At 45.9% G+C, this 27,934-nt stretch overlaps 1 protein-coding gene across 1 annotated transcript; it reads left to right on the top strand.

The window, feature by feature from the left end:
- The first annotated feature begins 8,251 nt into the window (after positions 1–8,251).
- LOC144785629 (uncharacterized) lies at positions 8,252–26,563 on the top strand. Its single transcript, XM_078664436.1, has 10 exons — positions 8,252–8,399; positions 8,544–10,004; positions 10,782–10,874; positions 11,239–11,343; positions 12,018–12,127; positions 18,713–18,907; positions 19,859–20,021; positions 23,759–23,924; positions 24,401–24,495; positions 25,866–26,563. Exons 1-10 carry the CDS (start codon positions 8,252–8,254, stop codon positions 25,949–25,951), a joined length of 2,622 nt encoding a protein of 873 aa, XP_078520562.1. The 3' UTR covers positions 25,952–26,563.
- Positions 26,564–27,934: the final 1,371 nt, after the last annotated feature.

A 27,934-nucleotide genomic window follows, 5' to 3' on the forward strand; every position in this document is an offset into this window, starting at 1 on the left:
GGCGTACTTGGGAGCACAGACTTACCGAAGCCCCATAGAGTTTAAAACCACCTGGAACCTTGCTGATGACATGTAGCCTCACTAGGAATCAGTGTCATGAAGAAAGGTATGTGATCTGCATTATGAATTATACATGTTCCAGAGACAGTGGGTATGTGTAAGCAAATGTAGTGACTTTCCTGTAGCCAGAGAGGTGATCTGGGTCATCCTACCTCTGAATTAGGGGTACAGGTGTAATAAAAACTTGAATATGGGACACGTCAGACTTGTGAGGTTCCTTGAGTCCAGGCTGGGGCCAGGTGGGATGTGGAAAGAAGTGCAGACAGATTGGGCTGGGGTCAGGTGTATGTGTTTCTACCAGTGGTCCCATGGGACCCTCATAAAGAGCACCTTCATACACCCCAAAAAGAATCATTTTGGTTGGCGGCTGCGCCATGTGAATTACCTTTCTTACAATAGAGGGCCTCGATTACATGTTCCCTCCGTCACTGGAACGTTACTTTTAATGACACTCTGGTGGTGCACATTGCAGTGCCATACCTACAAGGCCATGTAAAGCCTTCCTGCGTGGCTTTTCAAGGCCTTGTAGATGTGGTGTGAGGCAACGCAGCACAAGGGAGAGGATGTGGCCTAACGGCTAGGGTGGTCGACCTTGAAGATGGAGAACCATGCTCGAGTCTCGGCAGGGACACTCAACATCCTGTGATTCTGGGCAAATCACTTAATCCCCCTGTGCCTAACAAAAATGAATGTGTCAATTTGTAACGTAACTGGTGCTCATGTAAAGCACTCTGATACCTTTGGGTCTAGTTTAAGCTATATAAAGCTCAACAAAAAAAGAAAAGTTGCAGCGTTGCCTCACACTGTGATGGGGAGGCGTGCCATGGGAATTACAGTGGGTGTTCCCATGTAACACCCATGGCATATGACACATTCCCAGATTTATAATGTTCTGTAAACCAAACCTGGGAATGCGCTAAAGGCTACGTAGGGGAGGCTCAACGAAGAGAAATATCTTTATTTCTCCTTCTTTTTTCCTTTTTCTATGTGTGCTGCTTTCAGCAGAACACGCAGAAGCAGAAAATTGCCTCCATTGATTGTTTTTGTGCAGGAAGGTGTTCGTTCCTGCACAAAAACAATCATTACCACAACGAAGAGGATGTGGCTTAATGGCCAGATCTGCCAACCAGGTTAGAGTTTTGTCATCAGCTCAGCATCCCGTGATTCTGGGCAAATCACTTAATCTCCCCGTGTCTACAAACAAAATGAATGTGTCCTTGTGTCATGTAACTGGTGCTCATGTAAGCACTCCAATACCTTCGGGTCGGATTCATGCTATATATTTAATATATGTATTTTTCCAGCGCATGAACATGAATGCGGAAGGTCGGACTGCCTTGCCAAACATGGTATATTGCTTTAAATATTAGCTATACTAGAAACAAGGATCACTCTGAAGGAATCCTGATTTTCTGGACACCCAAGATTTGCTGACTTTTTGTAGCTTCCAGGGTTGAGCAATTTAGCATGGAACGAACGATGTAAAACTCTGGTAGGGCGCAGTCAATCATCCACTGCGCTACTCGTGCTTGAATCACACTGCCCTGAAGAAGTCCATGTGTTGGGGGAAACGTGTTGGCTGCGTATGTTTTTCTGTCTTTGATAAGAAAGAAAATAAATAAAAGGAAAATCAAGCATAAACCGACTCATTGAATACTTCAGCAAGAAATTTGGATGCGACTTTGTGTTTTTCATTTGCCTCTCATTTTTTGTGTTTCTAAATGCTTCATGTATGACCATCTGGTATCTTGACATTTAAGGTCAGCAATGTCTATGCAGTCTTACATGTGCGATTACCTTAGGTGATGCAGTGACTGAGTTACCTAGCTGCCAATACTTTTTCAGAAAAATGAACTGCAAAACGCAGACACCCTTGCAGCATGTTTGGTGCAAGTGTGCCTGTGTTGGCGCAGCCAATCGAGCTCAAGCATAGGGAAAGAGGACAGGAATGCACGGTAGCTGATGGACAGGGTGCATTCCTGCCCTTTTCTTTCGCCTTAGGGCAGTGCAGCAGGAAGGCTTGCAGCGCGGCCCTACAGCAAAATATTGTAAATGAGGCCAGAATGCATTGGTTGGGACATTTACAGTCTCCGCATGAGACTTCAGGACACAGGTTTCAGAGACACTGAGAATGACGTCAGGGCTTCGAAGATGGACTGGACTCATAGGTGAAAAACTGCAAATGGTGTTTTTTCCTCTTTCTCCAAACTTGTGACAGTCCATACGCTCTGACTCAGCAAATGGTGAGGGGCCCAAGTCGTTTTCAGAAGAAAGCGCAGATCTAAGACATTAGCTGTTTATTCCATCGCAGCCCTGGCTCTCATTGTGACCACGACAAACTGAAGTATTCCAACACAGGGTCGTTAGAAGGAAGACAGGTTTATTCATAAGACAGCTTAACAACCACAGCTGGTAGTAACGTATCTCTTATGCTTAACCCACATAGAATCCCAAGGAAAAGAATACACAAGACATTCTGTGGTCAAGAACATTCTAGATGGGAATACTACACAAACTACACACATGTAATATATTAGGGCCACGCATGACACACGACTCAGCTTGACAGGTGTGTGTAAAAAGTGAAAGACGTCCCACCTGTAACCCATGTTAGAGTTAGGTTTGTGTACTACTCGTCTGCTCCTGAAGTACCGAGAAGATGTGGCCTAACACCGCCCCAGCTGTCGACTTTGAGACTGGTGAACTAGGTTTGGATCCCAGCGTCTGTTCACCACCCTGTGATTCTAGGCAAACCACTTGATCTTCCCGTGCCTAGAAACACAAAAGAGCAAAACGAGACTGACCTTACCAGATATTTAAGCGCACTGACGTCAGCAGTGACCTGCCCGCGCTTTTCAAATAATTAAATGAAGAGGTGTTATGCTAATTGACGGAGTCTTTTCTGTCCCGAAACCAAGGCCTTGAGTAGAGGTCCCCTGCGGGGCCGAGACGTCAGTCCCGTGCTACTTCGACACCCCTCCGCCATCAGAAGAGATGGAACTTCCCAACCGGAGCTGAAAGTTATGGGGAATTCCCAGAGAGACCCCCCTCTTCCCGTCTGCGCCCCTCTGCTTCGGAGATCTCACCTCACAGGAACCCGAAGAAAGGAGTGGATATTTTTACGGTAAAATCTATGCATATTTGTGATAAAATCAGGAGCTTCAGAATTGAAATGAGGAACACCCACAGTGATCTTGTTGAGGGAGACTGTACGAGGCCACGCCCCCTGCACTCCAGAGGTCACCACATGGAGCTCTGAGTGTGAAACACACCTGGCCGTGGCCGGTCCCTGCACTCCTAATGTACAAATTTCTATCTCTGGTGACACACATGGAGCTCCTTGTGAAACACACACCTGGCCATGGCCCAGTCCCTGCACACCTGATGTCAGCATATCTAGCTCTGGTGAGACACATGGCGCTCTTTGTGAAACAAATACCTGGCCCGTAGCCAAGTCCCTGCACTCCTGATGTCCCTGTATAGTCAGTCCCTGTAATCATGATGTCACCACATCTAGCTCTGGTGTTACACATGGAGCTCCTTGTGAAACACCCACCTGGCCGTGGTCTGGTCCCTGCACGCCTGATGTCACTGTATCTATCTCAGGTGTGACACATGGAGCTCTTTGTGAAACACATACCTGGCCATGGCCCAGTCCCCCCACTCCTGATGTCACCATATCTAGCTCTGGTGTGACACGTGGAGCTCCTTGTGAAACACACACCTGGCCGTGGTCTGGTCCCTGCACGCTTGATGTCACCATATCTATCTCTGGTGTGACACATGGAGCTCCTTGTGAAACACCCACCTGGCCGTGGTCTGGTCCCTGCACGCCTGATGTCACTGTATCTATCTGTGGTGAGACACATGGAGCTCTTTGTGAAACACATACCTGGCCATGGCCCAGTCCCCCCACTCCTGATGTCACCATATCTAGCTCTGGTGTGACACGTGGAGCTCCTTGTGAAACACACACCTGTCCATGGCCTAGGCTCCTGCACTCCTGATGTCACCATATCTATCTCTGGTGCTACACATGGAGCTACTTGTTTATGAAACACACACCTGGCCTTGGCCCAGTCCCTGCACTCCTGATGTCACCATATCTAGCTCTGGTGTGACACATGGAGCTCCTTGTGAAACACATATCTGGCAGTGGCCCGGTCCCCACTCTCCTGATGTCACCATATCTATCTCTGGTGCTACACATGGAGCTCGTTGTGAAACACATGCCTGGCGGTGGCCGGGTCCCTGCACTCCTGATGTCACTGTATCTAGCTCTGGTGTGACACATGGAGCTCCTTGTGAAACACATGCCTGGCGGTGGCCGGGTCCCTGCACTCCTGATGTCACTGTATCTAGCTCTGGTGTGACACATGGAGCTCCATGTGAAACACATACCTGGCCGTAGCCCGGTCTCTGAACTCCTGATGTCACCATATCTAGCTCTGCTGTGACACATGGAGCTCCATGTGAAACACACACCTGGCCGTGGCCCTGTCCCTAAACTCCTGATGTCACTGTATCTAGCTCTGGTGTGACACATGGAGCTCCTTGTGAAACACATACCTAGCCGTGGCCCGGTCCCTGCACTCCTGATGCCACTATATCTAGCTCGGGTGTGACACATGGAGCTCCTTGTGAAACACATACCTAGCCGTGGCCCGGTCCCTGCACTCCTGATGCCACTATATCTAGCTCGGGTGTGACACATGGAGCTCTTTGTGAAACACATACCTGCCCATGGCTCAGTCCCCCCACTCCTGATGTCACTGTATCTAGGTCTGGTGCTACATATGGAGCTCCTTGTGAAACACATACCTGTCCATGGCTCAGTCCCTGTAATCATGATGTCACTGTATCTAGTCCTGGTGTGATACATGGATCTTCTTGTGAAAGGCTTTGCTGGTCCCTGCACCACTCCTGCGCCCCTTAGTTTCATCATACAGAGCTCTCTGTGAAAGACTTACCTAAGACCTCCACTACTTCCCTCAACTTGACTGTCACCACATGGATCTCCTTGTGAAAGACATGTCTAGGACCTGTATCACCTCCTCAACCCCGGTGGAACCATATGAGCTCCTTAGATAGGTGTTCCAAGGGCCTGCTCAAAGCCCTGCACTCCGAATGTCTCCAGAGTGATCTGAGCTCCTTGTGAAAGGCATAGCTGGATCCTGCACCTCTCTCTGCTCTCCTAGTTTCACACACAGAGCATTTTGCGAAAGACATACCTGGGCACCACTTCCTCCACTTGTGAGGTCACCCCAGTGAGCGTCTTGTGAAAGACGTACCTGGGCACCACTTACCACACTCGTGAGGTCACCACACTGAGCTTCTTGTGAAAGACATACCTGGGCACCACTTTCTCCACTTGTGAGGTCACCCCAGTGAGCGTCTTGTGAAAGACCTACCTGGGCACCACTTTCCCCATTCATAAGGTCACCACAGTAAGCTTCTTGTGAAAGACATACCTGGGCACCACATTCCTCACTCGTGAGGTCACCACAGTGAACTCCTTGTGAAAGACATACCTGGGCACCACTTACTCCTCTTGTGATGTCACCACAGTGAGCATTTTGTGAAAGACATACCTGGGCACCACTTACCACACTCGTGAGTCACCACACTGAGCTTCTTGTGAAAGACATACCTGGGCACCACTTTCTCCACTTGTGAGGTCACCCCAGTGAGCGTCTTGTGAAAGACCTACCTGGGCACCACTTCCCCCACTCGTGAGATCACCACAGTGAGCTTCTTGTGACAGACATACCTGGGCACTACATCCCCCATTCGTAATGTCACTACAGTGAGCGTCTTTTGAAAGACATACCTGGGCACCACTTCCCACACTCCTAATGTCACCACACTGAGCTTCTTGTCAAAGACATACCTGGGCACCACTTCCCTCACACATGACAGCACCACATGAAGCTCCTTGTGAATGTGTGACTCAGGCACCCCCCCCCCCCCTCCCCCGGTCTCCCCGCACTCCTGGTTCAGCCACTGTGATTTTATTGTACACGGTTGACCCCTTTCACACCCTCTCACAATCAGACTCACTTCCTTACGGCGCTGCCACGAGTAACTATTCACGAGGAAACCCCTGCTGGCGGCAGCGCGTGCGGGGACAATCCACGCGCAGACTTTGTCCTTGTAGGAACTGGGTCTCGTCGCCCAGATCTGCCTTGAATATCACAATATTAATAACCATCATCATCACTATTACAAAAAACTTTTAAATATATGTTTCTCAAACTAAATAATAATTCGTCTCTCGAGCTCTACCTTAATGTGTTTTTTCTGGTTTTATTACATTCCACGCTATGACCTTTGTCCTAGGAAGAGAAATCTCTGTATTTTAAACTTTGTTTCAAGATGAATAAAAGATACGGGTCATTCTTGAGCCTCCTGGAGTGGGAGGAGCTCGGAGGACGGACAGGGTGAGGTGACGGGTGGAGGAGGGAGAGCGACGAGGGGGAAATTCCTCTCACCTTGCAGGACTCCCCCCCCCACCCCAGCCCCTCCCACCTCAGACTGTATAAAACCTGCCCGAGCCGAGAAGAGGCAGAAGAGGAGCAGCTGGCCTGCCCTCACAGACACCCCCAGAAATAGGACCGGAGTCACAGGGCGTCTTTCCAGACCAGACCCTCAAGGAGAGTCCCTCGGATACAGGAAGCTAGACGACCCTCACCAGAGCAGCCCTCAGAGGAGAGACAGCACCGACCCTCACCCAAGGGTCCCTCAAAGAAAACGGAGGCGCTGCCCCGTGACGGAAAACAGAGCTCCCGTCCCTCGGTATGTACAAAATTTCGTCTCTGTGATACTTTCCTCTTGTGAACAACCTGTCCACGCCTGTACCTTTCAGTGTGAACAGCCTGTCCACGCCTGTACCTTTCAGTGTAAACAGCCTGTCCACGCCTGTACCTTTCAGTGTGAACAACCTGTCCACGCCTGTACCTTTCAGTGTGAACAACTTGTCCACGCCTGTACCTTTCAGTGTGAACAACCTGTCCACGCCTGTACCTTTCAGTGTGAACAACCTGTCCACGCCTGTACCTTTCAGTGTGAACAACCTGTCCACGCCTGTACATTTCAATGTGAACAGCCTGTCCACGCCTGTACCTTTCAGTGTGAACAGCCTGTCCACGTGGGCCTGTACCTTTCAGTGTGAACGGCCTGTCCACGCCTGCACCTTTCAGTGTGAACAGCCTGTCCCTTCACAGTGCTTTACACTGATCTGTCTAGCCTGCCCGCTCTCACTTTACACCTGTCCGATCTCCACCTGCCCGTCTCTCTGTGGCTCTCACCTCTGGTTCACATTTAACTTCTTAACTCGTCTCACCTCGTGAACTTTCACCAAATGTCATCTCCTGTTCTCACCTCTAAGCTCCATTTTACCTCCTGCCCTAGTCTTAGTTTCACTGCCCACCCCATCTCATCCCCTGCACCCCTTTCACTGGCTGTTCTCATTTTACTACCTGCCCCTCACCCCCCTCCTCCCCCCACCCCCCCCCCCGGTTCCCATCTCAATTCTGGATCGAATTTTGCCCACTGTCCCACTCTCACAAGTGTCTTCGATCTCACACACTGTCCCACTCTCATCTGTCTTCCATCTCACCCACTGTCCCTCTCTCATGTGCCTTCAATCTAACTCACTGTCCCACTCTCACGCCTTCCATCTCACTCACTGTCCCACTCTCATGTCTTCCATCTCACCTACTGTCCCACTCACATATCTTCCCTCTCACCCACTGTCCCACTCTCACGTCTCTTCCATCTCACCCACTGTCCCACTCTCACATGAGTCTTCCTTCGCACTCCCTGTCTCACTCTCACATGTCTTCCATCTCACCCACTGTCCCACTCTCACATGAGTCTTCCTTCGCACTCACTGTCCCACTCTCATGTGTCTTCCAGTTCCATCTCACCCACTGTCCCACTCTCACATCCTGTGCCCACCTCACCTCGGTCTGATATTAGGCCTCTGCCTCCTGTCTCACCCCCTGTTCCCCATCTAACCTTGTGCACCAATTTACTCTGGGTCTTACCCACCCAGCTACCCGTCTTCCATCTCCTTCTTACCTCCTGCCCCTCTCACCTCCTGTCCCAATCTCACCTCTTGTTCCCTCTCACCTGTGGCTAATTTCTTATCTTTTGACCTCTCTCCCCTCCCTCAGCTCTGCCAATCACCATGGAAGGCTTCGCCTCTGTGTACTACAGTGAACCATCCGTCATGGGCTTCCTCGCCAACGTCATCAGCGCCTTCCTGGTGGCCCTACAGAACTTCTTTTCCTTCCACACCAAAGTGAACGCTGAAGGGGTGGAGAACATCCTGGCAGGTGAGTGTGGCAGCCACAGATCACACAAAGAGTTACAAGTGGCGCTGGGATAACATGCATAGGACACTTGGAGGGAGGGGGTACACACTTGCGCACCCACACACACGCGCACGTGTTGCTCAATGCCTGTGTTATCTCTTGCAGGGGTCCATCTCATCCTGATTGGAGGACTGACACAACTCATTGCAGGCTTCCTGTGCTTCCGGAAGTACGATCACCTTGGGAGCACCGCCTTTGTGGCATTCGCCGCCCTCTGGAGCAGCTACGGGGCTACACGTGTCGTCCTGGGCGCGTATCCCACCATCCACAACACCACACAAACCCTGAACGTTTCTAGCAGCCAGACCATCATGGCCGCCTCCCCTCTTCCGGTCGGTGAGAGCGCAGTAGCAGGGCTGGTGGCATACACCGCCGTCGCCTTCATCCTCTCCTTCTGCTCGGCCACCGTTAACTACGTCATGCCCTTCGTGTTTGGCGCCATCACCCTCACGCTGGTCTTCGAGGCGGTGGGGCTCTTCGGACAGTGGGCGCTGGTGGTCTCCGGGACCCTGGAGCTGCTCATTGTGTTGATTGGTTTCTATGGCGCCACTGCCCTGCTCCTGAAGGGCCTGACCCAGAGGTACGTCCTTCCAGGCTTCGGGAACCCCTTGTTCAGCGTCTTGCTTCTGGGCTCGGCCAACAGCACCTCTTCCAGTGGCATCGGGGAGGAGACCAAGAAGAACTCCAAGTACGCGGAGCCCATGGCCTTGGGACACATCGCCGACGCGGTGGCCGCGCTCATCTTTGCCTTTTATTGCTTTGGGTACATGAAGACCTTCTACATTGGCGCCATCTGGGTCAGCATCAATGCGCTGTCCCAGCTCTGCGCCAGCTACTACAGTTACTTGAGAGAAGACGTCTACCACACCACCAAGCTTGGGCTCCACAGCCTCTTCTGGCTGCTGATGTCCTGGGAAGAGTTCATCCTCACGGTGCTCCTCTCGGGGGACAATGTGGACAAGAGCCGAGCGGGCATGGTGGGGGGCTGGTTCTTTCTGGTCGCCGCTTGCATCCTCTGCCTGATGTCCCTCAACAGAGACCTTCTGGAGGTGCTGCAGAATTCATGCTTCCTCCTCCTCACGGTCTCCACCCTCCACCAGATTCCACTCCAGGGATCCCATATCTTCTTCGGAGTGGTCTGCAGCATCTACACCGCCACCTCCCTCTACGCCACTTTTGCCAGCCTCATTAACTCCATCGCTGATAAGTCGCTGATCTCTACTGGACCCCAAGTGATGTCATCGGCTACGCTCCAGGACTTGCTGCTGAGCCTGAAGCGCGTCACCAGCAGGTCTAAGGAGGGCCAGGAGGTCAGCGCCACCAGATGCCAGCTCCCTGATGCCCTCTTCTTCTTCTGCAACGGCCTGGCATCACTCTCTGCCATCCAGGGGTCCCTCAGTGACCCCACCAGAGCCCACCTCTCCATCCCTTGGGTGCTGATCCCTGGCGCTCTCTTCCAGTTGTACGTCTGCAGGATCGTGGTCCAGAGAGGGCGAAGATTTGGGTCGGTCCTACCGTTCTGTTATGCTGCTGTATGGGCCACATGGTCGTGGCTACGACTCGCAGGTAACTTGTGATCTCTTAATCTTTACAAAGTGTAAAATGTATCCAGAAAAGTCCTAGGGATCCAGTGTCAAGAAGCTTCTGAGTGGTTTAGATCCTCAGGCATACCAGTAGGGGGCAGTGGGGTGACGTATATTTCTGGTTATTGGTTTCATTTGGAGCAGCCATGCATGCAGGTAGTTTCTTGATGACATCACATGCAGTTCTTTGTCTGACTGGGGGGCCCTTGTTACCTGATGAAGTACCTGGGAGGGGTCATATGTGATGGCTGCCAGGTGGCGGGCAAATGGTTGAAGAGGAGGTGGCCAATAGGAGGGGACTAATAACTTAATGAACCATTAATGGGTCTGGATAAACTATTGATAAACTATTGTTGATAATCCAGGTGTGGAAAGAACTAAAAGGCATTAATATCATTGTTCAAATAAGTGGTCATTTCTTGTACCCGGGGCATATTTACCAGAATTTAATTTTCGCTTGTCTTCTGACTCATGCGAGAAAACACCATATACTGGGATAAGGAGCTCAGAGAAGTGTGTATCACCAAATCGGGGCGCACCTGTTCAGGGTGGAGTGGAAGATACAGTTTTGCACATCATCAAAAGTCAACATCCAGCCCCATGATTGGCTGTTGGATGAGTGAGGTGTTGGACAGTATATGGTCCTCTCCGTTCCTTGTCTCTGCTCCTGGTCTTCTCCTGCCTTTGAAGGAAGAGCTCCTTCCTGTGTTCTGTTTCATCCATGACTAACCCTCTGCCCCTCCCCCTCTTCCCTCTCCAGGTCCCCTGCTGAATATCCACGTCGCCAGTTATGGTGCATTCACTGTTGGTGCCGTCACCTTCCTGGTCATCAATGTCTTCCTGATGTCCTTGGGTAAGTCTCTCGGGATACCGAGGTCCAGTCATCCCTCTGTTGAATCCTTGAGGCCCAGGTGCCCTAGAGCGTCTGACCTTGCCATACTGCCATATGAACCTTATAAAGATTGATTCAAGATTTTTAATCACTCTCTCTTCTAAGACAAGAGGTATAGCCCAGAACAGGTACAACACCTTGGGGAACATAGTAATTTTTAAAACGTTCCGGCTGCAGTGGGTACGGGCCGGGGTCTGTCCCTCGATGGTCCATATGGACAGTTATGGGGCATCGTAGCGTCCTCATCTAAAGACTTAAACAACTGCGACCCCTGAAATATGTCATTTCCGGCCTCTGACGCCATCTTGTTCTGCTTGTTCCGCAGTCGTCTATGCCAACGTGGTGCTGGTGCTGCTCGCGCTGCTGATGGAAGCGGTGATGGTCTGTTTCCTGCTCTTCACCTTGGAATGCCTGCCCCTCGCTCTCGAGAGTAAGTGGACGCCTTCACTGTTGGTTCCTCTTGTGTGTTAATGCATGTCAGTGATCTCTAAAGGGTTAATAAACAGGCAATATCTATCAAGTGCCATCCCGAGTCCACCTGCAATGTGGTGGGGGCTAAAGGGAGTGGTCTGTAGAAAGGACTGGAGTGTGCCTGACAAGCCTGTGCTTCTGAAGGGCTGTGGGGGGTGAACAGAGTCAGTTCTGTGTCAGACTCTGCTAGAGTTGGTCTCTTCAAGGCAAGGGGGGCTGGAATGGAGTCAGTAACAATCCTGACATGTGTCTGGTTCTCTGCCAGACCTCCATGTGTCTTAGTTTCTGTACCTGTCTCTCCACTGCTGCCTTAACATTACCTTGTTATAATACGAAAAGTTGGGGTGAGCCCGATAACACTAGGAACCAGGATAATTAAGTATAAACCAAGACAGGAGTTCCTGTACCAGTTTAAATGTTTTACCTCACTTAATTTCGTACAGACAGAAGGCGAGTGAAAAGTAATCTGTCTTATGTTTTTATTTTATTGCCTTGGTTGGCATTTCCCTTCTTGAAATCCCTCATGAAGGGAACCCCTGTCTTGGTTTAACATTAACTTGATCAGCACACTTGTCTCTTTTGTTGATTTTATGAACTTTATGTCTAATTTTCCCCTCTTTGTATTACTTTCAGTCACTGTATTGTCCGTCTTCAGTGTGGTCTGCATCTACGGAGCGGCGGCATCTCTTGGAAACTGCAGCTTCAGCAAGGACCTAATTCCCATGGGACCCTCTTTCTTCAAGGTACAGTGATAAGTACATGCAATATGTTACGATTATGTAGTAAATCATAAGCAGAAGCAGAGAAGTATCCAAGAACAGGATTTATTCCATATGTTTAACTCCACCCGGCAGCGGAGCGTCTGATCAGCGGTAAGCCAACTGTACCAAGCCAACCGCAGATCTACCAACGTCCGTGCCCGAGTGTACATACATTCATATAATAACATGTTATGAGCATGCGATCTAACCCTATCGTCACACGTCGCGTGGCACTCTCCATGCACGAGATGTTCCACGCGGCGTATAACGCTGTACTATTATTTACATTACATTACACCACCTTCCCCCTTATAACAATAAACAAAACCAAGACAGTAGTTACCTAAAATTTTACAAATTCATTATATCTTTCTGGCATTTTAATACATCTACCAAAAGAAGAACATTTTTGACTATCAACAGAGTTTTGAACCTCTACACTTCGTTCTCTAGAAAGAGGTTCATCAAAATGACGTGGAACTACCAATTCATGTCTGAGTGTCTCAACAGGGCGATTAGGATTTCCCAATAATTGAGGTTCTTTAATCCAAAAGGACCAGTCTAAGTTCTCAGACATGTCAGAGTTCACTTTACCTTTGATAATTTCAGCTTGGCGTTCTGTGATCTTCACTAACTGTCGTTTATTCCACCAACCTCTTTTATTAATAAAAGCAGATCCTTTACTGACTTTTAACACTTGAACAGGCGTACCAAATTTCGAATGACCTTTCGTTACTTTCCCAGGACTTTTAATCAATACCCAATCACCCACAGTAACATCAGCAAAATTACTATTTAAGCCCTTGTCAAAATTCAATTTCATTTGATCTTGCTTTGCTTGAACCATATTTTTGATTGACTGAGACTCAAATGGTTTCTTTACCGAATCTCTATGTAACCATGATGGAAACAAAACAGAACGATTTTCTCTTCCTCTTAATAGGGAAAAAGGGGATACACCTGTTACGCAGTGAGGGGACGTGTTGTAATGCCACACTTTCTGAGTAACAAATTCTCCCACCTTATAACCACAAGGGACTGCAGTCTGGACGCCCTCTTTAATTACTCTATTTCCCCTCTCCACAAGACCATTTGAAGATGGCGAATATAAAGCAACTTTGAGTTGTTTGATATCTAAACCTTCTAAAAATGTATGCATCTTATCAGACACAAAATGGGTACCGTTATCCGTAACTATGTACTTTGGAGTTCCTTCCAAATCAAAAACTTTCTTCAGAAAAGCAATGGTGGAATTTGAATCTGGAGACTTGACAAAATCAAAGTATAACCATTTCGAAAAATAGTCAACTAAAAGGATCACATATTTATTCTCTTGTTGGAGAACAGAATATGGTCCCGAAAAATCTACAGCAACTTTCTCCCAAGGAGTATCCGGAAATTCTGTGGGATGTAATGGCATTTTCATTGTACGCCAATGCTTATCTGACAACAAGCACTCAGGACAAGAATCAATCAAATTCTTGACCTGAGCATCCAGAGACGGCCACCAATAGTTTTGCTTAATCCGCATAGCTGTCTTTGTTATCCCTAAATGCCCCTGGTGTGCTAGATTAATGATTGACTCTCTCAATTTAAAAGGAGGAACAAATTTCTCACCTTTGCGAACAATATCATTCTCCACAAAAAGTTGATCTGCTACCTGAGCAAAATTTCGTAATTCTCCACTCAAATTCCTTGATTCAGGCCAACGTTGAGTTGAAAATTCTATAACTTTCAACAAAACGCTATCTTCTTTAGTACTATTTTTCCAGTCCTCTTCTGAAATGATAGTACTAATTTCATTAACAGCATCTATTAATGTAACACATTCTACATCTTCTTCAACAGAATCCTCTTCATTATCATTGGACATAGCCATTCTGGATAAGCAATCAGCACGGACATTTTTTCCACCTACTATATGCTTAATTGTAAAGTTGAACTCTTGTAATTTTGATACTAGTCTCATAAGTCGAGCTGATAAAGATGGGCTAGACTTGGTAAAAATATAAATCAAAGGCTTGGGATCGGTCACTAGTTCGAATTTCCTTCCCCAAATATACATTTTAAATTTATGAACAGCCCAAGAACAAGCCAACGCTTCCCTTTCTATCGTACTGTATCTTCGCTCAAACTCTTTCAATGCTCTTGAAGCGAATGCGACGGTTTGTTCCTGACCGTTCACTTTCTGGGTAAGGATTGCTCCTAAACCAGAAATACTAGCGTCTACTGTAATAGTTGAGATAGCATCTTCCCTAAATGCATGAATGGCTTTTGCAGAAACAATCATTTTCTTAACCTCACTAAAAACTTTATTTAATTCCTCCGTCCAAATAAAAGTTGCCCCTTTTCTTAAAAGCTGTCTCAGTGGCTCTACCAGCTGCGAATAAGATTGCACAAACCTGGCGTAATATTCTGCCAGCCCAAGAAACGATCGCAGAGCGTCTTTATCTGGGGGAGGTTTTGCATCTTCAATAGCCTTAACCACAGAAACTTTGGGAGTAATACCTTTATCTGAGACAGTATGCCCCAAGTATTCAATCTCATTTATTGCAATTTTACACTTTTCTTTATTAACTGTCATATTTCTAGACATTAAAATTGATAAAACTTTTTTAAGTATTTTGTTATGTTCGTGTAAGGTTTCTGCAAAAAATAAAATGTCATCCAAGTAAGCCTGGACCCCTTCAATTCCCTGGAATAATTCATCCATCAATTTTTGGAACACACTACCTGCAGACGCCAACCCAAAAGGTAGGCGCATAAATTTGAACGCTCCGAAAGGAGTAACAAAAGAGGTGAGCTCTTGTGACTCCTTTGACAAAGCCACCTGGTGATACGCTGACCTCAAATCTATCAATGAGAACCATTTTGCTCGACCAATGTTAGCCAGCAATTCGTGAATTCTCGGTAAGGGATGGCAGTCGATAATAATGTTCTTATTCAAAGAGCGTAAATCCGCACACATCCTAATTTTATTTGTCTTTTTTCGAATGACCACGATGGGTGCGACCCATTGTGAAGAATTAACAGGGGAAATGACACCCTGTTTACATAAATCATCTAACATTGCTTTTAATTCTGTTCTAACACTTAATGGAACAGCCCTGACTTTGTGTGTGACTGGTTGAGCCCCTGGAATTAACCTGATCTTATGTTCAAATCCTTTCACGCTTCCAATTTTCTCCTCAAACACGGGTTTAAATTCCGATATAATGTCCTGTATATTCACATTCGAATTTTCTATGTTTGCTATAGTCGTGTTATCAGAACTTGTTTTAAATTTAGGCAAATCTCCAACTTTGATAGGATTTTAATCACCAGGAACTAAATAAAGACCCATCAAGGCTAAATCTTTCCATCCTACAATGTTCTTACCTTTTTCAGCTACGTACATTTTTGTAACTGTTTCTCTTCCCAAGCATTGAACTAAACCTTCAAAATAACCTAACATGTTAATATTCTTTTCTCCGAACGCTCTTGGATTAACATCAGATTCTATTAATACAACTCTTTTGTCCCATTTCTCATAAAAAGTGGAATCTCTGAGAATGGTATAAGGTGATCCTGAATCCGCCATCACCTGTAAATGAACATTATCAATAATGGCTGAACATAAAGGACCCTTAATAGATTCCACATCACCATTAGCATCAAGAGTTACAATAATGTTTTTAAAAGAATTAGCACAATCATCCACCTCAATGCAATTGATATTAGGATTTTTCTTTGCAAATCTACAAACACCTTGAAAGTGTCCAATTTTTTTGCAAATTGAACAACGTTTTTTAACAGCTGGACAATTTATAGCGTTTGCTAAATGGTCCCTTGAACCACACCTGTAACATAAAGTGCTTTTTTTCTTTTGAAAATTCTTGTTAAAACTCTTGTTTTTGGGATTAATAGCACAAACAGCGCCTTCTTGGTCTGAATCTGAGTAGTCTAAAGCATTGATTCCTTGTTTAGATGGTTCCATTACTACCTTACTGGTTAAAGTAGATCGTTCAATGCTGAAAGCCAGGTCGATGACTTCATTCAACGATGGGTTTTTACAACCAAGGATCCTTTGTTTAATTTTCCTAGAATTACAATTGAATACAAACTGATCCCTTATAAATTTATCCGGAGAAGGTTCAAAATCACAAGTAATAGCTAGAACCCTGAGTGCAGCAATATATTCCTCCACTTTTTCTTCCTCCTTCTGCTTCCTAGAATAAAAATTGTGTCTCTCAAGCATAACATTAGGTTCATCACAAAATTGTTTTTTAAGCCTGGCAATAGCTTCGATATATACATTCCATATATTGTCTCCACTTTCATCTTGAGAGACAGGAGGAGCAATGGGAACCACACTTTTAAAGATTCGTTGACCAGCCTGGCCCAAGCAACCAAACAGTAATGCGAATTTTCGTTGCGCAGAATAACCGCCACCAAATGATTCTCAAACAAGTCAAACCACTCTGACCAAATAATGTTAGGTGTGCCTGGTTTGCTCAGGAAAGGAGGCGGTTGAGTGATTTGGTGCCATTGATTGTCAGACATGTTGAAGAGCAATTACTAACTTGAATGTATAAATACGAATAACCCTAAATCTTAGTGTACATATTTCAGTAATAACTAGAAAATTACAACCTCGTAAATATAAAGTCTAAATAATCCTGTAATGAATATTATTATTTCTGAAATGAATAATATGTAGTAATTTGTAATATCAGTTCTGAAATGAAAAGTATGTAGTAGTTTGTAGTATTAGTTTTGAAGTGAACAGTATGTAGCAATTTGTAGTAATGCCACGCAGCGTGCGTGTCACAGCACTGACATGCAGCACCTGAATAGTATGAGCGTGCGTATCGCTGTAGAAATACGCCGGTTAAAATGTTTAATTATGCGCAATGACTGAAAGCATCCATGTGCGCGTTGTAACGGGTGTACAAAATAACTTATTCCCGTTTGAATGATGCCGGTGAACAGTAATGAAGTAAATGTATTAGTAGCGTGCGTATCGCTGAAAGGACACGCGTTTCAAATTTAAAGTAACGTTGTTTTAAAAAGGCCTCATCAAATAAGATAAACAGTACCTTGTTCTGACGATAATGCGTGTACCTCTTAGTTTGTTTTGATGAGCGCTTGTCCAATTAAATTGCGCTTTTGTATTTGTCCAATGGGTGAGTTTTTTTTTTTTTAAAACGACGTAGAAGTAGCGAATCCATGGAGTCGTTTGAACCTCAGTGTCCCTATTGGAGGATTATGCGCGTTGAGAGCTTATCATGCTGAAGTGCTCCGTCGTGTAACCAATAGGAAGACGATGCATCCGAATAAATTGACGAAATTTCCTTTTCGCGTGGGAAAAAGGGTGGAGTTAAAATCCCCAGCGTCGCCAAATTGTAGTAAATCATAAGCAGAAGCAGAGAAGTATCCAAGAACAGGATTTATTCCATATGTTTAACTCCACCCGGCAGCGGAGCGTCTGATCAGCGGTAAGCCAATCTGAAATGAAAAGTATGTAGTAGTTTGTAGTATTAGTTTTGAAGTGAACAGTATGTAGCAATTTGTAGTAATGCCACGCAGCGTGCGTGTCACAGCACTGACATGCAGCACCTGAATAGTATGAGCGTGCGTATCGCTGTAGAAATACGCCGGTTAAAATGTTTAATTATGCGCAATGACTGAAAGCATCCATGTGCGCGTTGTAACGGGTGTACAAAATAACTTATTCCCGTTTGAATGATGCCGGTGAACAGTAATGAAGTAAATGTATTAGTAGCGTGCGTATCGCTGAAAGGACACGCGTTTCAAATTTAAAGTAACGTTGTTTTAAAAAGGCCTCATCAAATAAGATAAACAGTACCTTGTTCTGACGATAATGCGTGTACCTCTTAGTTTGTTTTGATGAGCGCTTGTCCAATTAAATTGCGCTTTTGTATTTGTCCAATGGGTGAGTTTTTTTTTTTTTAAAACGACGTAGAAGTAGCGAATCCATGGAGTCGTTTGAACCTCAGTGTCCCTATTGGAGGATTATGCGCGTTGAGAGCTTATCATGCTGAAGTGCTCCGTCGTGTAACCAATAGGAAGACGATGTATCCGAATAAATTGACGAAATTTCCTTTTCGCGTGGGAAAAAGGGTGGAGTTAAAATCCCCAGCGTCGCCAAATTGTAGTAAATCATAAGCAGAAGCAGAGAAGTATCCAAGAACAGGATTTATTCCATATGTTTAACTCCACCCAGCAGCGGAGCGTCTGATCAGCGGTAAGCCAACTGTACCAAGCCAACCGCAGATCTACCAACGTCCGTGCCCGAGTGTACATACATTCATATAATAACATGTTATGAGCATGCGATCTAACCCTATCGTCACACGTCGCGTGGCACTCTCCATGCACGAGATGTTCCACGCGGCGTATAACGCTGTACTATTATTTACATTACATTACAGATTACTATTCTTTCCGATATGTCTTTCAAATATAAGTCCATCTCTGTCCTCTAACTCTGTGATGAGCATGTGCTGCTCAAAGGCAGCTCTAGGTGGCGCTGTCTCACTCCTTGTCTGCTCTTTGCACTTTTAGGAAACTAAGTCAGAGGAGAAAGTTGAGGCGTCCGACTCCTGCGTGTGCCCCGATTCCTATCGCACCAGCAGTCTAAGGACCATCGCCGCCCTGCTGGACCAGGGTGGGGTGTGCGGGGTCCCCACAGACACGGTCTACGCCCTGGCGGCCTCCTGCAAACACCCCGAGGCCATCCAGAAGATTTACACCATCAAGGTGAGCACCGAGAGCGGACTTCCGGCGGAATTTACCGAGTCCGAGACAGATGCTCTGTCATTCAAGAATAAGGGACACCTTTTACTAGAACAGTTAGAAATCACCCTGTGGGCGGAGACATTGTCATGGAAACGTCAGGGTGAAACCATTCTGCAGGGGTGTGATTTCCATGGTGATACCAGCCTGGAGTATGTATATATAGAGATATTGTCATGGAGACGTCAGGGTGAAACCATTCTGCAGGGGTGTGATTACCATTTATGATACCAGCCTGGAGTATGTATATATAGAGATATTGTCATGGAGACGTCAGGGTGAAACCATTCTGCAGGGGTGTGATTACCATAGTGATACCAGCCTGGAGTATGTATATATAGAGATATTGTCATGGAGACGTCAGGGTAAAACCATTCTGCAGGTGCAGGATTACCATGGTAATATCTGCATAGAAAGTTCCAGTGTCAAAACTTAGTTTATTACTGGAAGCAGCCAGGGTACTTGTTATCAGATCATCCTGTGCAGAGAGTGCTAGAGGGGGGTGACAAGGGAGCTGAGGGCTCCAGCCCACACATGGCCTCAGGAGAGAATACTGCTTCGGGGCCAGAAGTGCCCAAGTAGAATCTATCAGATGCACAAGAAAGATGCTAATGCCCCATAGCACACAGTGAGTCTGCGTTCTCAGACACACTAACCTTCTCTGCAGGTGCCATTGCACTGACTTCTGTGGCCAGTGTCTGTCCGCTGTAGGTCATTAAAAGGTCCTACAGGCTTTTAACTTATACAATCGGTTGGCTAGCACTAGAGACATTTAGTTTATTTTCAGAGGTGGTGTGACTGGGTCTAAGCTCATTTTTAGGTAGCACGTGACCCTGCACAGACAGTCTGAAGGTCCTGACCTCCCTCTTCTCTCTCTAAACCAATCATTTCTCCCCTCTCTTCCATCCTCTGCAGGACCGACCCCTGGAGAAGCCCATCTGTATCTGCATCTCCCACCTGGACCAGCTGCGGGCCGTGAGACCCCCCTTCAGCCCCCTGCTGTGGGACTTCATGGGGAGCGTCTACCCTGGGGGTGTCAGCTGCATTGTCCAGAAGGGGGAGTGGCTGAAGAGGATGGGTGAGTGTGACCTCTTCTGCATGGTCTGTTTCCTCCTCCTAAGAGGGGTGGGCTGGGGAGGGTAGAGGGGTGAGGACTACCAATGCCAGAAGTTGTGCCTGGGGAAATTCAGGGGTGTGCCCACTTCATGTAAGTGCTGCTTGTCTAGATCATGCTTCATTCACCCCTGCCCCCCCCCCCAATGTGTACCGATCCACATCTCAGGCAGGTATTACACCCACCTGTCACTCCATTCACCCCCCCCCCAATGTCTATAGACTCCCAGCTCTTGTAGGTATTGTATGAATGTATTACACTCCATTCATGCCCCAATGTCTACAGACCCCCTTCTCTTGTACCCATTGCATGCACATATCAAGGTCCAGTCACCCCTTTAAAGTGTACAGTACCAATCTCATGCAGGTATTACATGTACATTCACTCTCCTGATTTCTACAGACTCCCCTCCCATATAGCTGTTGCATGTGCATATCAGGGTCCAGTGACCCCCATTCTGTGTACAGTCCCCTATCACATGTAGCTATTGCATATACATATCAGGGTACAGTCACCCCTTTAATGTGTACAGACCCCATCTAATGCCGGTATAACACGCACATTCACCCCTAAACCCCACAGTCCCCCCCATCTCATGTAGTTATTGCATATACATATCAGGGTACAGTCACCCCTTAATGTGTACAGACCCCATCTCATGCCGGTATAACACGCACATTCACCCCTAAACCCCACAGACCCCACCATCTCATGTAGTTATTGCATATACATATCAGGGTACAGTCACCCCATTAATGTGTACAGATTCTAATCTCATGCCGGTATTACATGCACATTCACCCCTAAACCCCACAGACCCCCCTTCTCATGTACCTATTGCATGTGCATATCAGGGTCCAGTGACCCCCATTCTGTGTACAGACCCCTATCGCATGTAGCTATTGCATATACATATCAGGGTACAGTCACCCCATTAATGTGTACAGATTCTAATCTCATGCCGGTATTACATGCACATTCACCCCTAAACGCCACAGACCCCCCTTCTCATGTACCCATTGCATGTACATATCAGGGTCTGGTGACCCCCATTCTGTGTACAGGCCCCTAACTCATGCAGCTGTTGGTTGTTAAGAGCACACTCCTTACACGGTTCTTATATAAGTATTTGCTTTAACTTCTGGTTTTCTTGTAATGTCTGAGGCTCTCCAGTTCATCATCTGGATCTGTGCAGCTCTGTATAAACACAAATACATACATTGCATAGTGCCCTTTGTTTCAAGTAACCATCATTCCACATTTATGCAGCAATATATCGATGCTGAGTCATTTCCTATTTTGTGTGTGTAGCTTCTTAGATGCTGTTTTCCTTTGCATTCTGGTATTTGTAGTCCAGCATTTGTAATGAAAAACAAACTGAATCAGAACTCAGTTGAAAACATGATGGGCTAGATTCCTTCTCTTCCATGAGACAACACAGGGACTCCTGTCTGTCTGGACTGGAGATCCAACTCTAAATCTAAATGTGGCCATGCCAGTGCCAGGCCAGCCAGGCGCAGTGGCGTAACGCATAATGATGGCGCCCCCTACAGAGTGTAAAGAGGAGCCCCTTAGTCTCCCTTATCTCACAGATATTCATTGGCTATTGGCTAAATGGGCCCGCCTGAAGCTTTTGGAGCCCCTGATGTGTTTGGGTCGGCCTGTGCCGCAGGGTCGTCCGGGGCCTGCGTTACGCCCCTGGCCCGGCGGCCTTACATCAGTGAATAGTACAGCAGGAGGCGGGATGGAAGCCAAGCCACGGCCTGGCCCTCCCAGTCCCAAACCACCAATGCGAGAAACAGCAGAGAGTGCCCATGCTTGGAGTGTGACAGGGTCTGGAAGAGGTCTCTTGTGGCTTAATAATAATCCCTTTTCTGTCGTAATAGTGACATTGAAATAACAAGCATTGGCACCATCAATAGGTCTTACATTAATGAGCTAATGCAAGCATGCTGCATTTGTGATTTAACTTTTCTCCATTTATTACCACTTTAAAGCTAGCCCTATTGACTTTACCAGAGCATGCCTGCTTTAAACAGCTGGACTGTGCACCATTATATATTGTATTTATATGTGTGTCGGAGAGTGTATGTATGTGTGTTTGTGTAAACATATACATATATGTGACTCTTGCACAGGTCCTGACTAAAACATTAACTGGACTGTGCAACTTTATATATGGTATATATATATATGTGTGTCTGAGAGTGTATGTATGTGTGTTTCTGTAAACATATAAATATATGTGACTCTTGCACAGTACCTGACTAAAACATTAAATAAACCCGGCAGCAATGACAAAATAAAACAAAGACATTTTATGTATACAATGCTTTTATGAGATACATCATTTATTGTGTGGTGAGTCAGTGTACGTTTCTGTTGAAAAATAGTCCCTAATGTAAGCAGGATGATACGACAGACAGCAATAAAATTAGGATGAGATGAGGGATAAATACTTCTCTGGTTGGAGACTATTGTAAAGAATTTGTCACAATATGTCTTGCCAACAGCTGGATCATCAAGTCAGAAAAACAAATGTGTACATGTTTCTACTCCTGTCGGCGGTCCCGACACCGCTATTACAATGCGACCACACATGGTGTAGTCGCATACTCCCATTGCCCTATTGGAGCTTGTGCTGCAGCCGTAAACCGGCAGCAACACAAGCTCCCATAGAGAAATGTCAGTTTTTTCTCATCCCTGCACTACGTGGTAGGCACCACATAGTGCCTGCCACTCTGTGCAGGGATTGACAGGGGCACCATATGTGTCCCCCAGGACCCCCAACCTGAGACCACTGTCCAACAGGCTTTTTATGTTGGAAAGCCCAACATGAAAGGACTGTGGGAAACCAACATCATAATCCCGACGGCGGAAACACCGTCGTTAAGGGATTACATGCCGGTTTCGACTGGCCAACGGGCTCCTTGAGCCTGCCAGAAGCCGGCCGCAATGGCCCGCCGGTTTCACTTCCGACCGCTGTCATTGTAATGTGGCGGTTGAAAGTGAAACCGAAGATGTTGGTCGGAAAGCCTCCGACCGCAGGTCAGAGACTTTCCGACCGACATCAAAATAGGGCCCAATATGTACAAATGTCTGTCCACTGTCCAACCAGTGCCATCATGATTTCAAGGACCTCAATTACGTGTAGGTTGTGAAGTTAAACCATTCAAACATCTGCTCAAATAACGCTCTGCCATCTGCAGATCTGCCAACTCACATGGTGCCACTGTGTGACACAGAATATTGGCTCCCTTCACACTGTCACCCAGCCAGGAGCTGATATCACACGGTGGCAGAGAAAACAAGCTTAAAACCACGTCAACGGGGGATTTCCAGCTCGCTGTTGGAGGCTTTGAACTGCCCCCGGCCATTAAGGGTGAGCAAACACCACAGGACATAAGCAACAGCCTCAAGCAAGCTTTCTATTTTGTTTTGTAGAGGAGGGTTTTATGGGTGCGGGCGGGGACAGAAGCTCCTTTTAAGCACTTCTAGGCATGAGGCACCACCCCTCCAAGGTACTGACCCCTCCTCACTTAGTGAAAATTTTGTTTTAGTAGGCAGGTTTTCATCTGATTGAATCGCTATACAGCAACTCTGTTCATGATGCTGAGCAAATAAATACAGTCAACCACAAATGCTAACTCACTCACACCTGGCATCTTGCTGATTAATTTTGTTATTTTCTCCTCCTGCAGGAGTTGGACCAGCGTATGACATTGTGGGCACCAAAGACTCCATCATGATCCGAGTTCCGGACCACACTATCTCTGCCCACCTGACCGACATGACCGGCCCTCTGGCCATCACCTCTGCCAATCCCAGCGGGGAGTGTGATAGCACCCACCATGACATGGTCATCTCGTGAGTACACACTCAGAACAGGGGCTGAAATCTGGAAAAGGTTATGAGTGAGCCTTCTGCAGAAGAGATGGTACCTGGGGTTTGAGAGTTACTAGATGGCTGCTAGGGGCTGAGGGCAGAGACAAGGGCTGTTGAGGGGCATGAGGTGAAGATTCTGAAAGGGAGAGTGTAGGAGTATTGATGGGTGATGAGCCATTTTGAACAAGTTTGTTTTTTTAAAGTATAGGACTAGACTGGAGCTACTGAAAGCTGAAGGGAGGGGGAAGGGTATTGGTCGTTTCTTAGGTATATCTCTTAGGGTATTTGAAATGCTTGGCATAAGCGTATATGTGGGTGAATTAAATACAGGTATGTTTGACCAGTTGAGGTCAGTTGGATGTTCGCCTGTCTGCAGCTTCCCCTCAATCCAGAGAACCTGAGCCTTTGTCAATGATTACTTAAAATTAGTGATTTTTTATTTCCTCTCTGTGTTCCAGGCGTCTACGGCACAAGCTGGAGGGGGTGCTGTGTGATGGGGACTCCTACGAGATGGTGGGCTCCACAGTGGTGAACTGTCTGAGGATAGACGAAGGTGGGTCTCAACCAATGCTTGTTTGTGTTTCATCTCTGCACCTACTATTCTCAAAATAGACTCAGGACCATCCATGGATGTGAACAGGGGCCTCTGCTCCCACCCACCAAACACATGCCATGAGATTTGGGAAAAACCAGTCCTGGTCCAGTGCATTCCTGGTGTCCAAGGCAGACCGACCTACAAAGCCCACAATGAATGGACAGCTGAAGCATGAAAGGGGCCAGAATGAATGCGTAACTAAAAGATGCACTTTATCGAGCCCCTGAGGAAAACTCCAAGCGCTTGGTCTAAGTTTGCAGGGATGCCACCTGAGGTTTCCTACCTGTGCCGACTCCTGACCCCCACTTTCAAATTAACAAGCATTTTTCTTTATCATTAGTCTGCACTGTTGGTGTACCATATTGCATAATTTGTTTCACAACATTTTGCAAAAATTACATTAGCGGTGGGAAATGTGGTTCACCTTTATTTCGCATGAAAATTGCATGGAGTACATACTGCACATTAAAGGTCACATTAGATACTGGCAGAAGATTTAGTCAGCAAAAAATGTCTCCATGGAGACATTTTCTGCTCAAAGCCATCTCCAGTGAAGAAGAAATTATGCAAATTGCCTAGTGCAAATTTGGCCGATTTGCAATAGTGATGAATAATTCACCCAGACTCAGCCAGCACATGGACCCACAGCCTATCTCAGTTAGACAATATTCCCCAAGGTGGGATCTTTATTTTTCCCATCGTTCTTTTTTGGGGACAATCCCACCCTGCCGAAGTTACCCAATGCCTGAAGGTCCTTACTCTGATCCCTTCTGAAAATTGAGACGTCAGAGTCACAGATTCTTACATGCAGATTTATAAAATATTGACCATACACAAATATACACAAATGTCTCTTTAAAGAGCATTCGACCTTTTAAAAGTTCCTAATTCCAGTGAAACTCACTTCCTTCTTATGGAAATACTGAGTTAACTTACTATTCCTTCTTCTGTCTGAGTTTAATGTGCAAGTGCTTGATAGCGAGTTTACTACAGGTCGACATTTTTCCAGGCAGATAGTTATGTGTGGTATATATTTTGGCAGTAAAAGTTTGGAAGTCTGCATTTTTGAAGTCTGTTATTTACTTGATCCCACCTCCCTGCTTCACTCATCAACTGTCTCCTTGAGGGGGTAGTCACCACCCTTTCTCCTGTCAGTATATGCCATGTGAGAGGGCGGCCCTACTTGTACTCCTTCGCCCATTGGTTCCTGAGGGGCCAATCCCCACCCTGCTCGTTATGCTTGTGTCTTCCCCTCCCTCTGCTGCTCACAGACCTCAGACCTGTCCAAGCTCTCCCAATCTCATGCTGTTGTGCTTCTTCCTTTCCAGGGATCCTGAGCATCGTGAGGGAGGGCTGCGTCCCCACCACCCACGTCATGCAGACGTTCGAGCGCGTGAAGAACGCGCAGGTGTGAGGCTCCCACGTGCTACGACCAGTCTTGTTCTACTGACCACAGCAGCATCCGCACAAGACCTGAGCCAGCTGCCATTTGCACTTTATGAACCGGAAATGGAAGCATCACAATCTGAGGCCGGATATCCGCGTCCAGCCTGGGCCAAAAGAAAGACATTACTAGAACAGACTTACAGACCGCAGTGGAGTCGGACATTCTTACAGACAGCTCACAATACTTTTTTTGTCAGGAGGCTTCAGTTGGATTGATAGGCAGATGTTTTCTTCCCTTCACTCTCTAAAAGGACATTGACCTGAAAGTCAGTGCTTGATGATGTGTACAGCGACAGGTCTATCATTCCACCCCCCTCAGGAAGCAGGGGTACCGATACACAGTATAAATTCTTTTACATTCTGTTCATGTTCTTTGCTTGTACATAATATTTTTTTGTCCTTTTAATTTAATTTTTAATTTAATTAATTTTTAATTTAATTTTAATTTAACGCTGATACCGATGTTTATGATAAATTCTATTTATTTTGGTAATCTGAGGATGTCTGGTTCTGTCAGACCTCTCACCAGGTTCGTGTGACACAATACTGTCAGAGAAAGACATCCCATCATTTTGTTACAATCAGGACTATTGGCTTCACTGGATGGTGCTGGTCACCAATCGAAAGGAGCTTTAAGTACCATATAGGATTTTTTTAGTCTAAGAGACCTACACATAGTTGTTAACTTATTTAATATATTGGAGTTTGTATTTTGAAATAAAATAGGCCTGAAAAGAAACTGTATTTTATCTTTGCTATCAGAGAGACCCTTACCATGAATCCTCCTGTGATGCAGCTGTGAAAGAAAGGTGTATGTGTGCATGCATGTGTGTGTTTATGTGAATGTACGTGTGCATTTATTGCTCAAAATGCAGTGGTATAAAACCCATATTTCACATGTAACCATGAAGTTTAGAATATATTTCATGGTTTTCATGGAAATTTGGGGTTTATCATCATAATCACATCCCCAAAAAGCACTCTACAGCAGAGCTTTACCATTGTCTGGGCTACTAGATTTAGGGTCAATGGAAAACATAAATATGTTCTCATGGCTATCAGAACTAAGTGGAAAGAAAGGGCAAATTGTGTGGCACATTCTCTGAAAATATTATTTTTATCCATTTAAGGTAGAAACAATATTCTCTCTTGAAACTCCCAAATTATGTGTCAAACATGATAAATTATGCAATACACACTGCAACCACAGAATCACATAAATTCAGAAGCCTTCACCATTGCCTATTATTTTATCAGCACTGTTATTAATGAAAAGCAAACAAACCCTAAACATTCTAATTCCAATCAATGCCCATTGGTAGCTACAGTTTTAAGAGAACAGGTTTTTGTCAACAGGTGTAGTACTCCAAAATAAACATAAAATCGAAAGAATCCATAACAGGTAACATGTAATTAAGGCTTCAGTTTTTCCGTTTTTGCTGATTTATACAGATAAATACAGACAGAAAACAATGTGTTTCCTTTCTGTATTCATTTTTTAAAAGCTGAAAAATACTGAAAATGGTGCTTCTTGTGAGAAACTCTCATGCTGTCTTTCATGAATTCTAGATAACAGCTGAGCAGGCAGACAGCATGGAGGGTTAAAATACCGGACGAGATTTCCTTAACTACAGGCATATATATGTTAACATATATTTGTAATATGATGCTAATATGTACCGGCGAGTGTAGTCTTTTGTTGTACGTGGCTGCTTAGTTTGCTAAAATGTGACAAGCATCCATGTTTGAGTGCGCGTCAGAGTTATATAAATGCAGAAATATACCATTTTACAGCTACATTTATTCTTAAAACACAAAATAAATATGGATAAATACCAATAAGATGGCCAAAAAAGAAATATGGATAACACAGATGGAAATGTAAAAAAAAAAAATACCATTAAACCAGGAGCCCTACTTGTAATATGTTGATTGCAGCCATATATAGATT

The sequence above is a fragment of the Lissotriton helveticus genome, chromosome 10 (genome assembly GCF_964261635.1).
Source record: "Lissotriton helveticus chromosome 10, aLisHel1.1, whole genome shotgun sequence".
Taxonomy (NCBI): domain Eukaryota; kingdom Metazoa; phylum Chordata; class Amphibia; order Caudata; family Salamandridae; genus Lissotriton; species Lissotriton helveticus.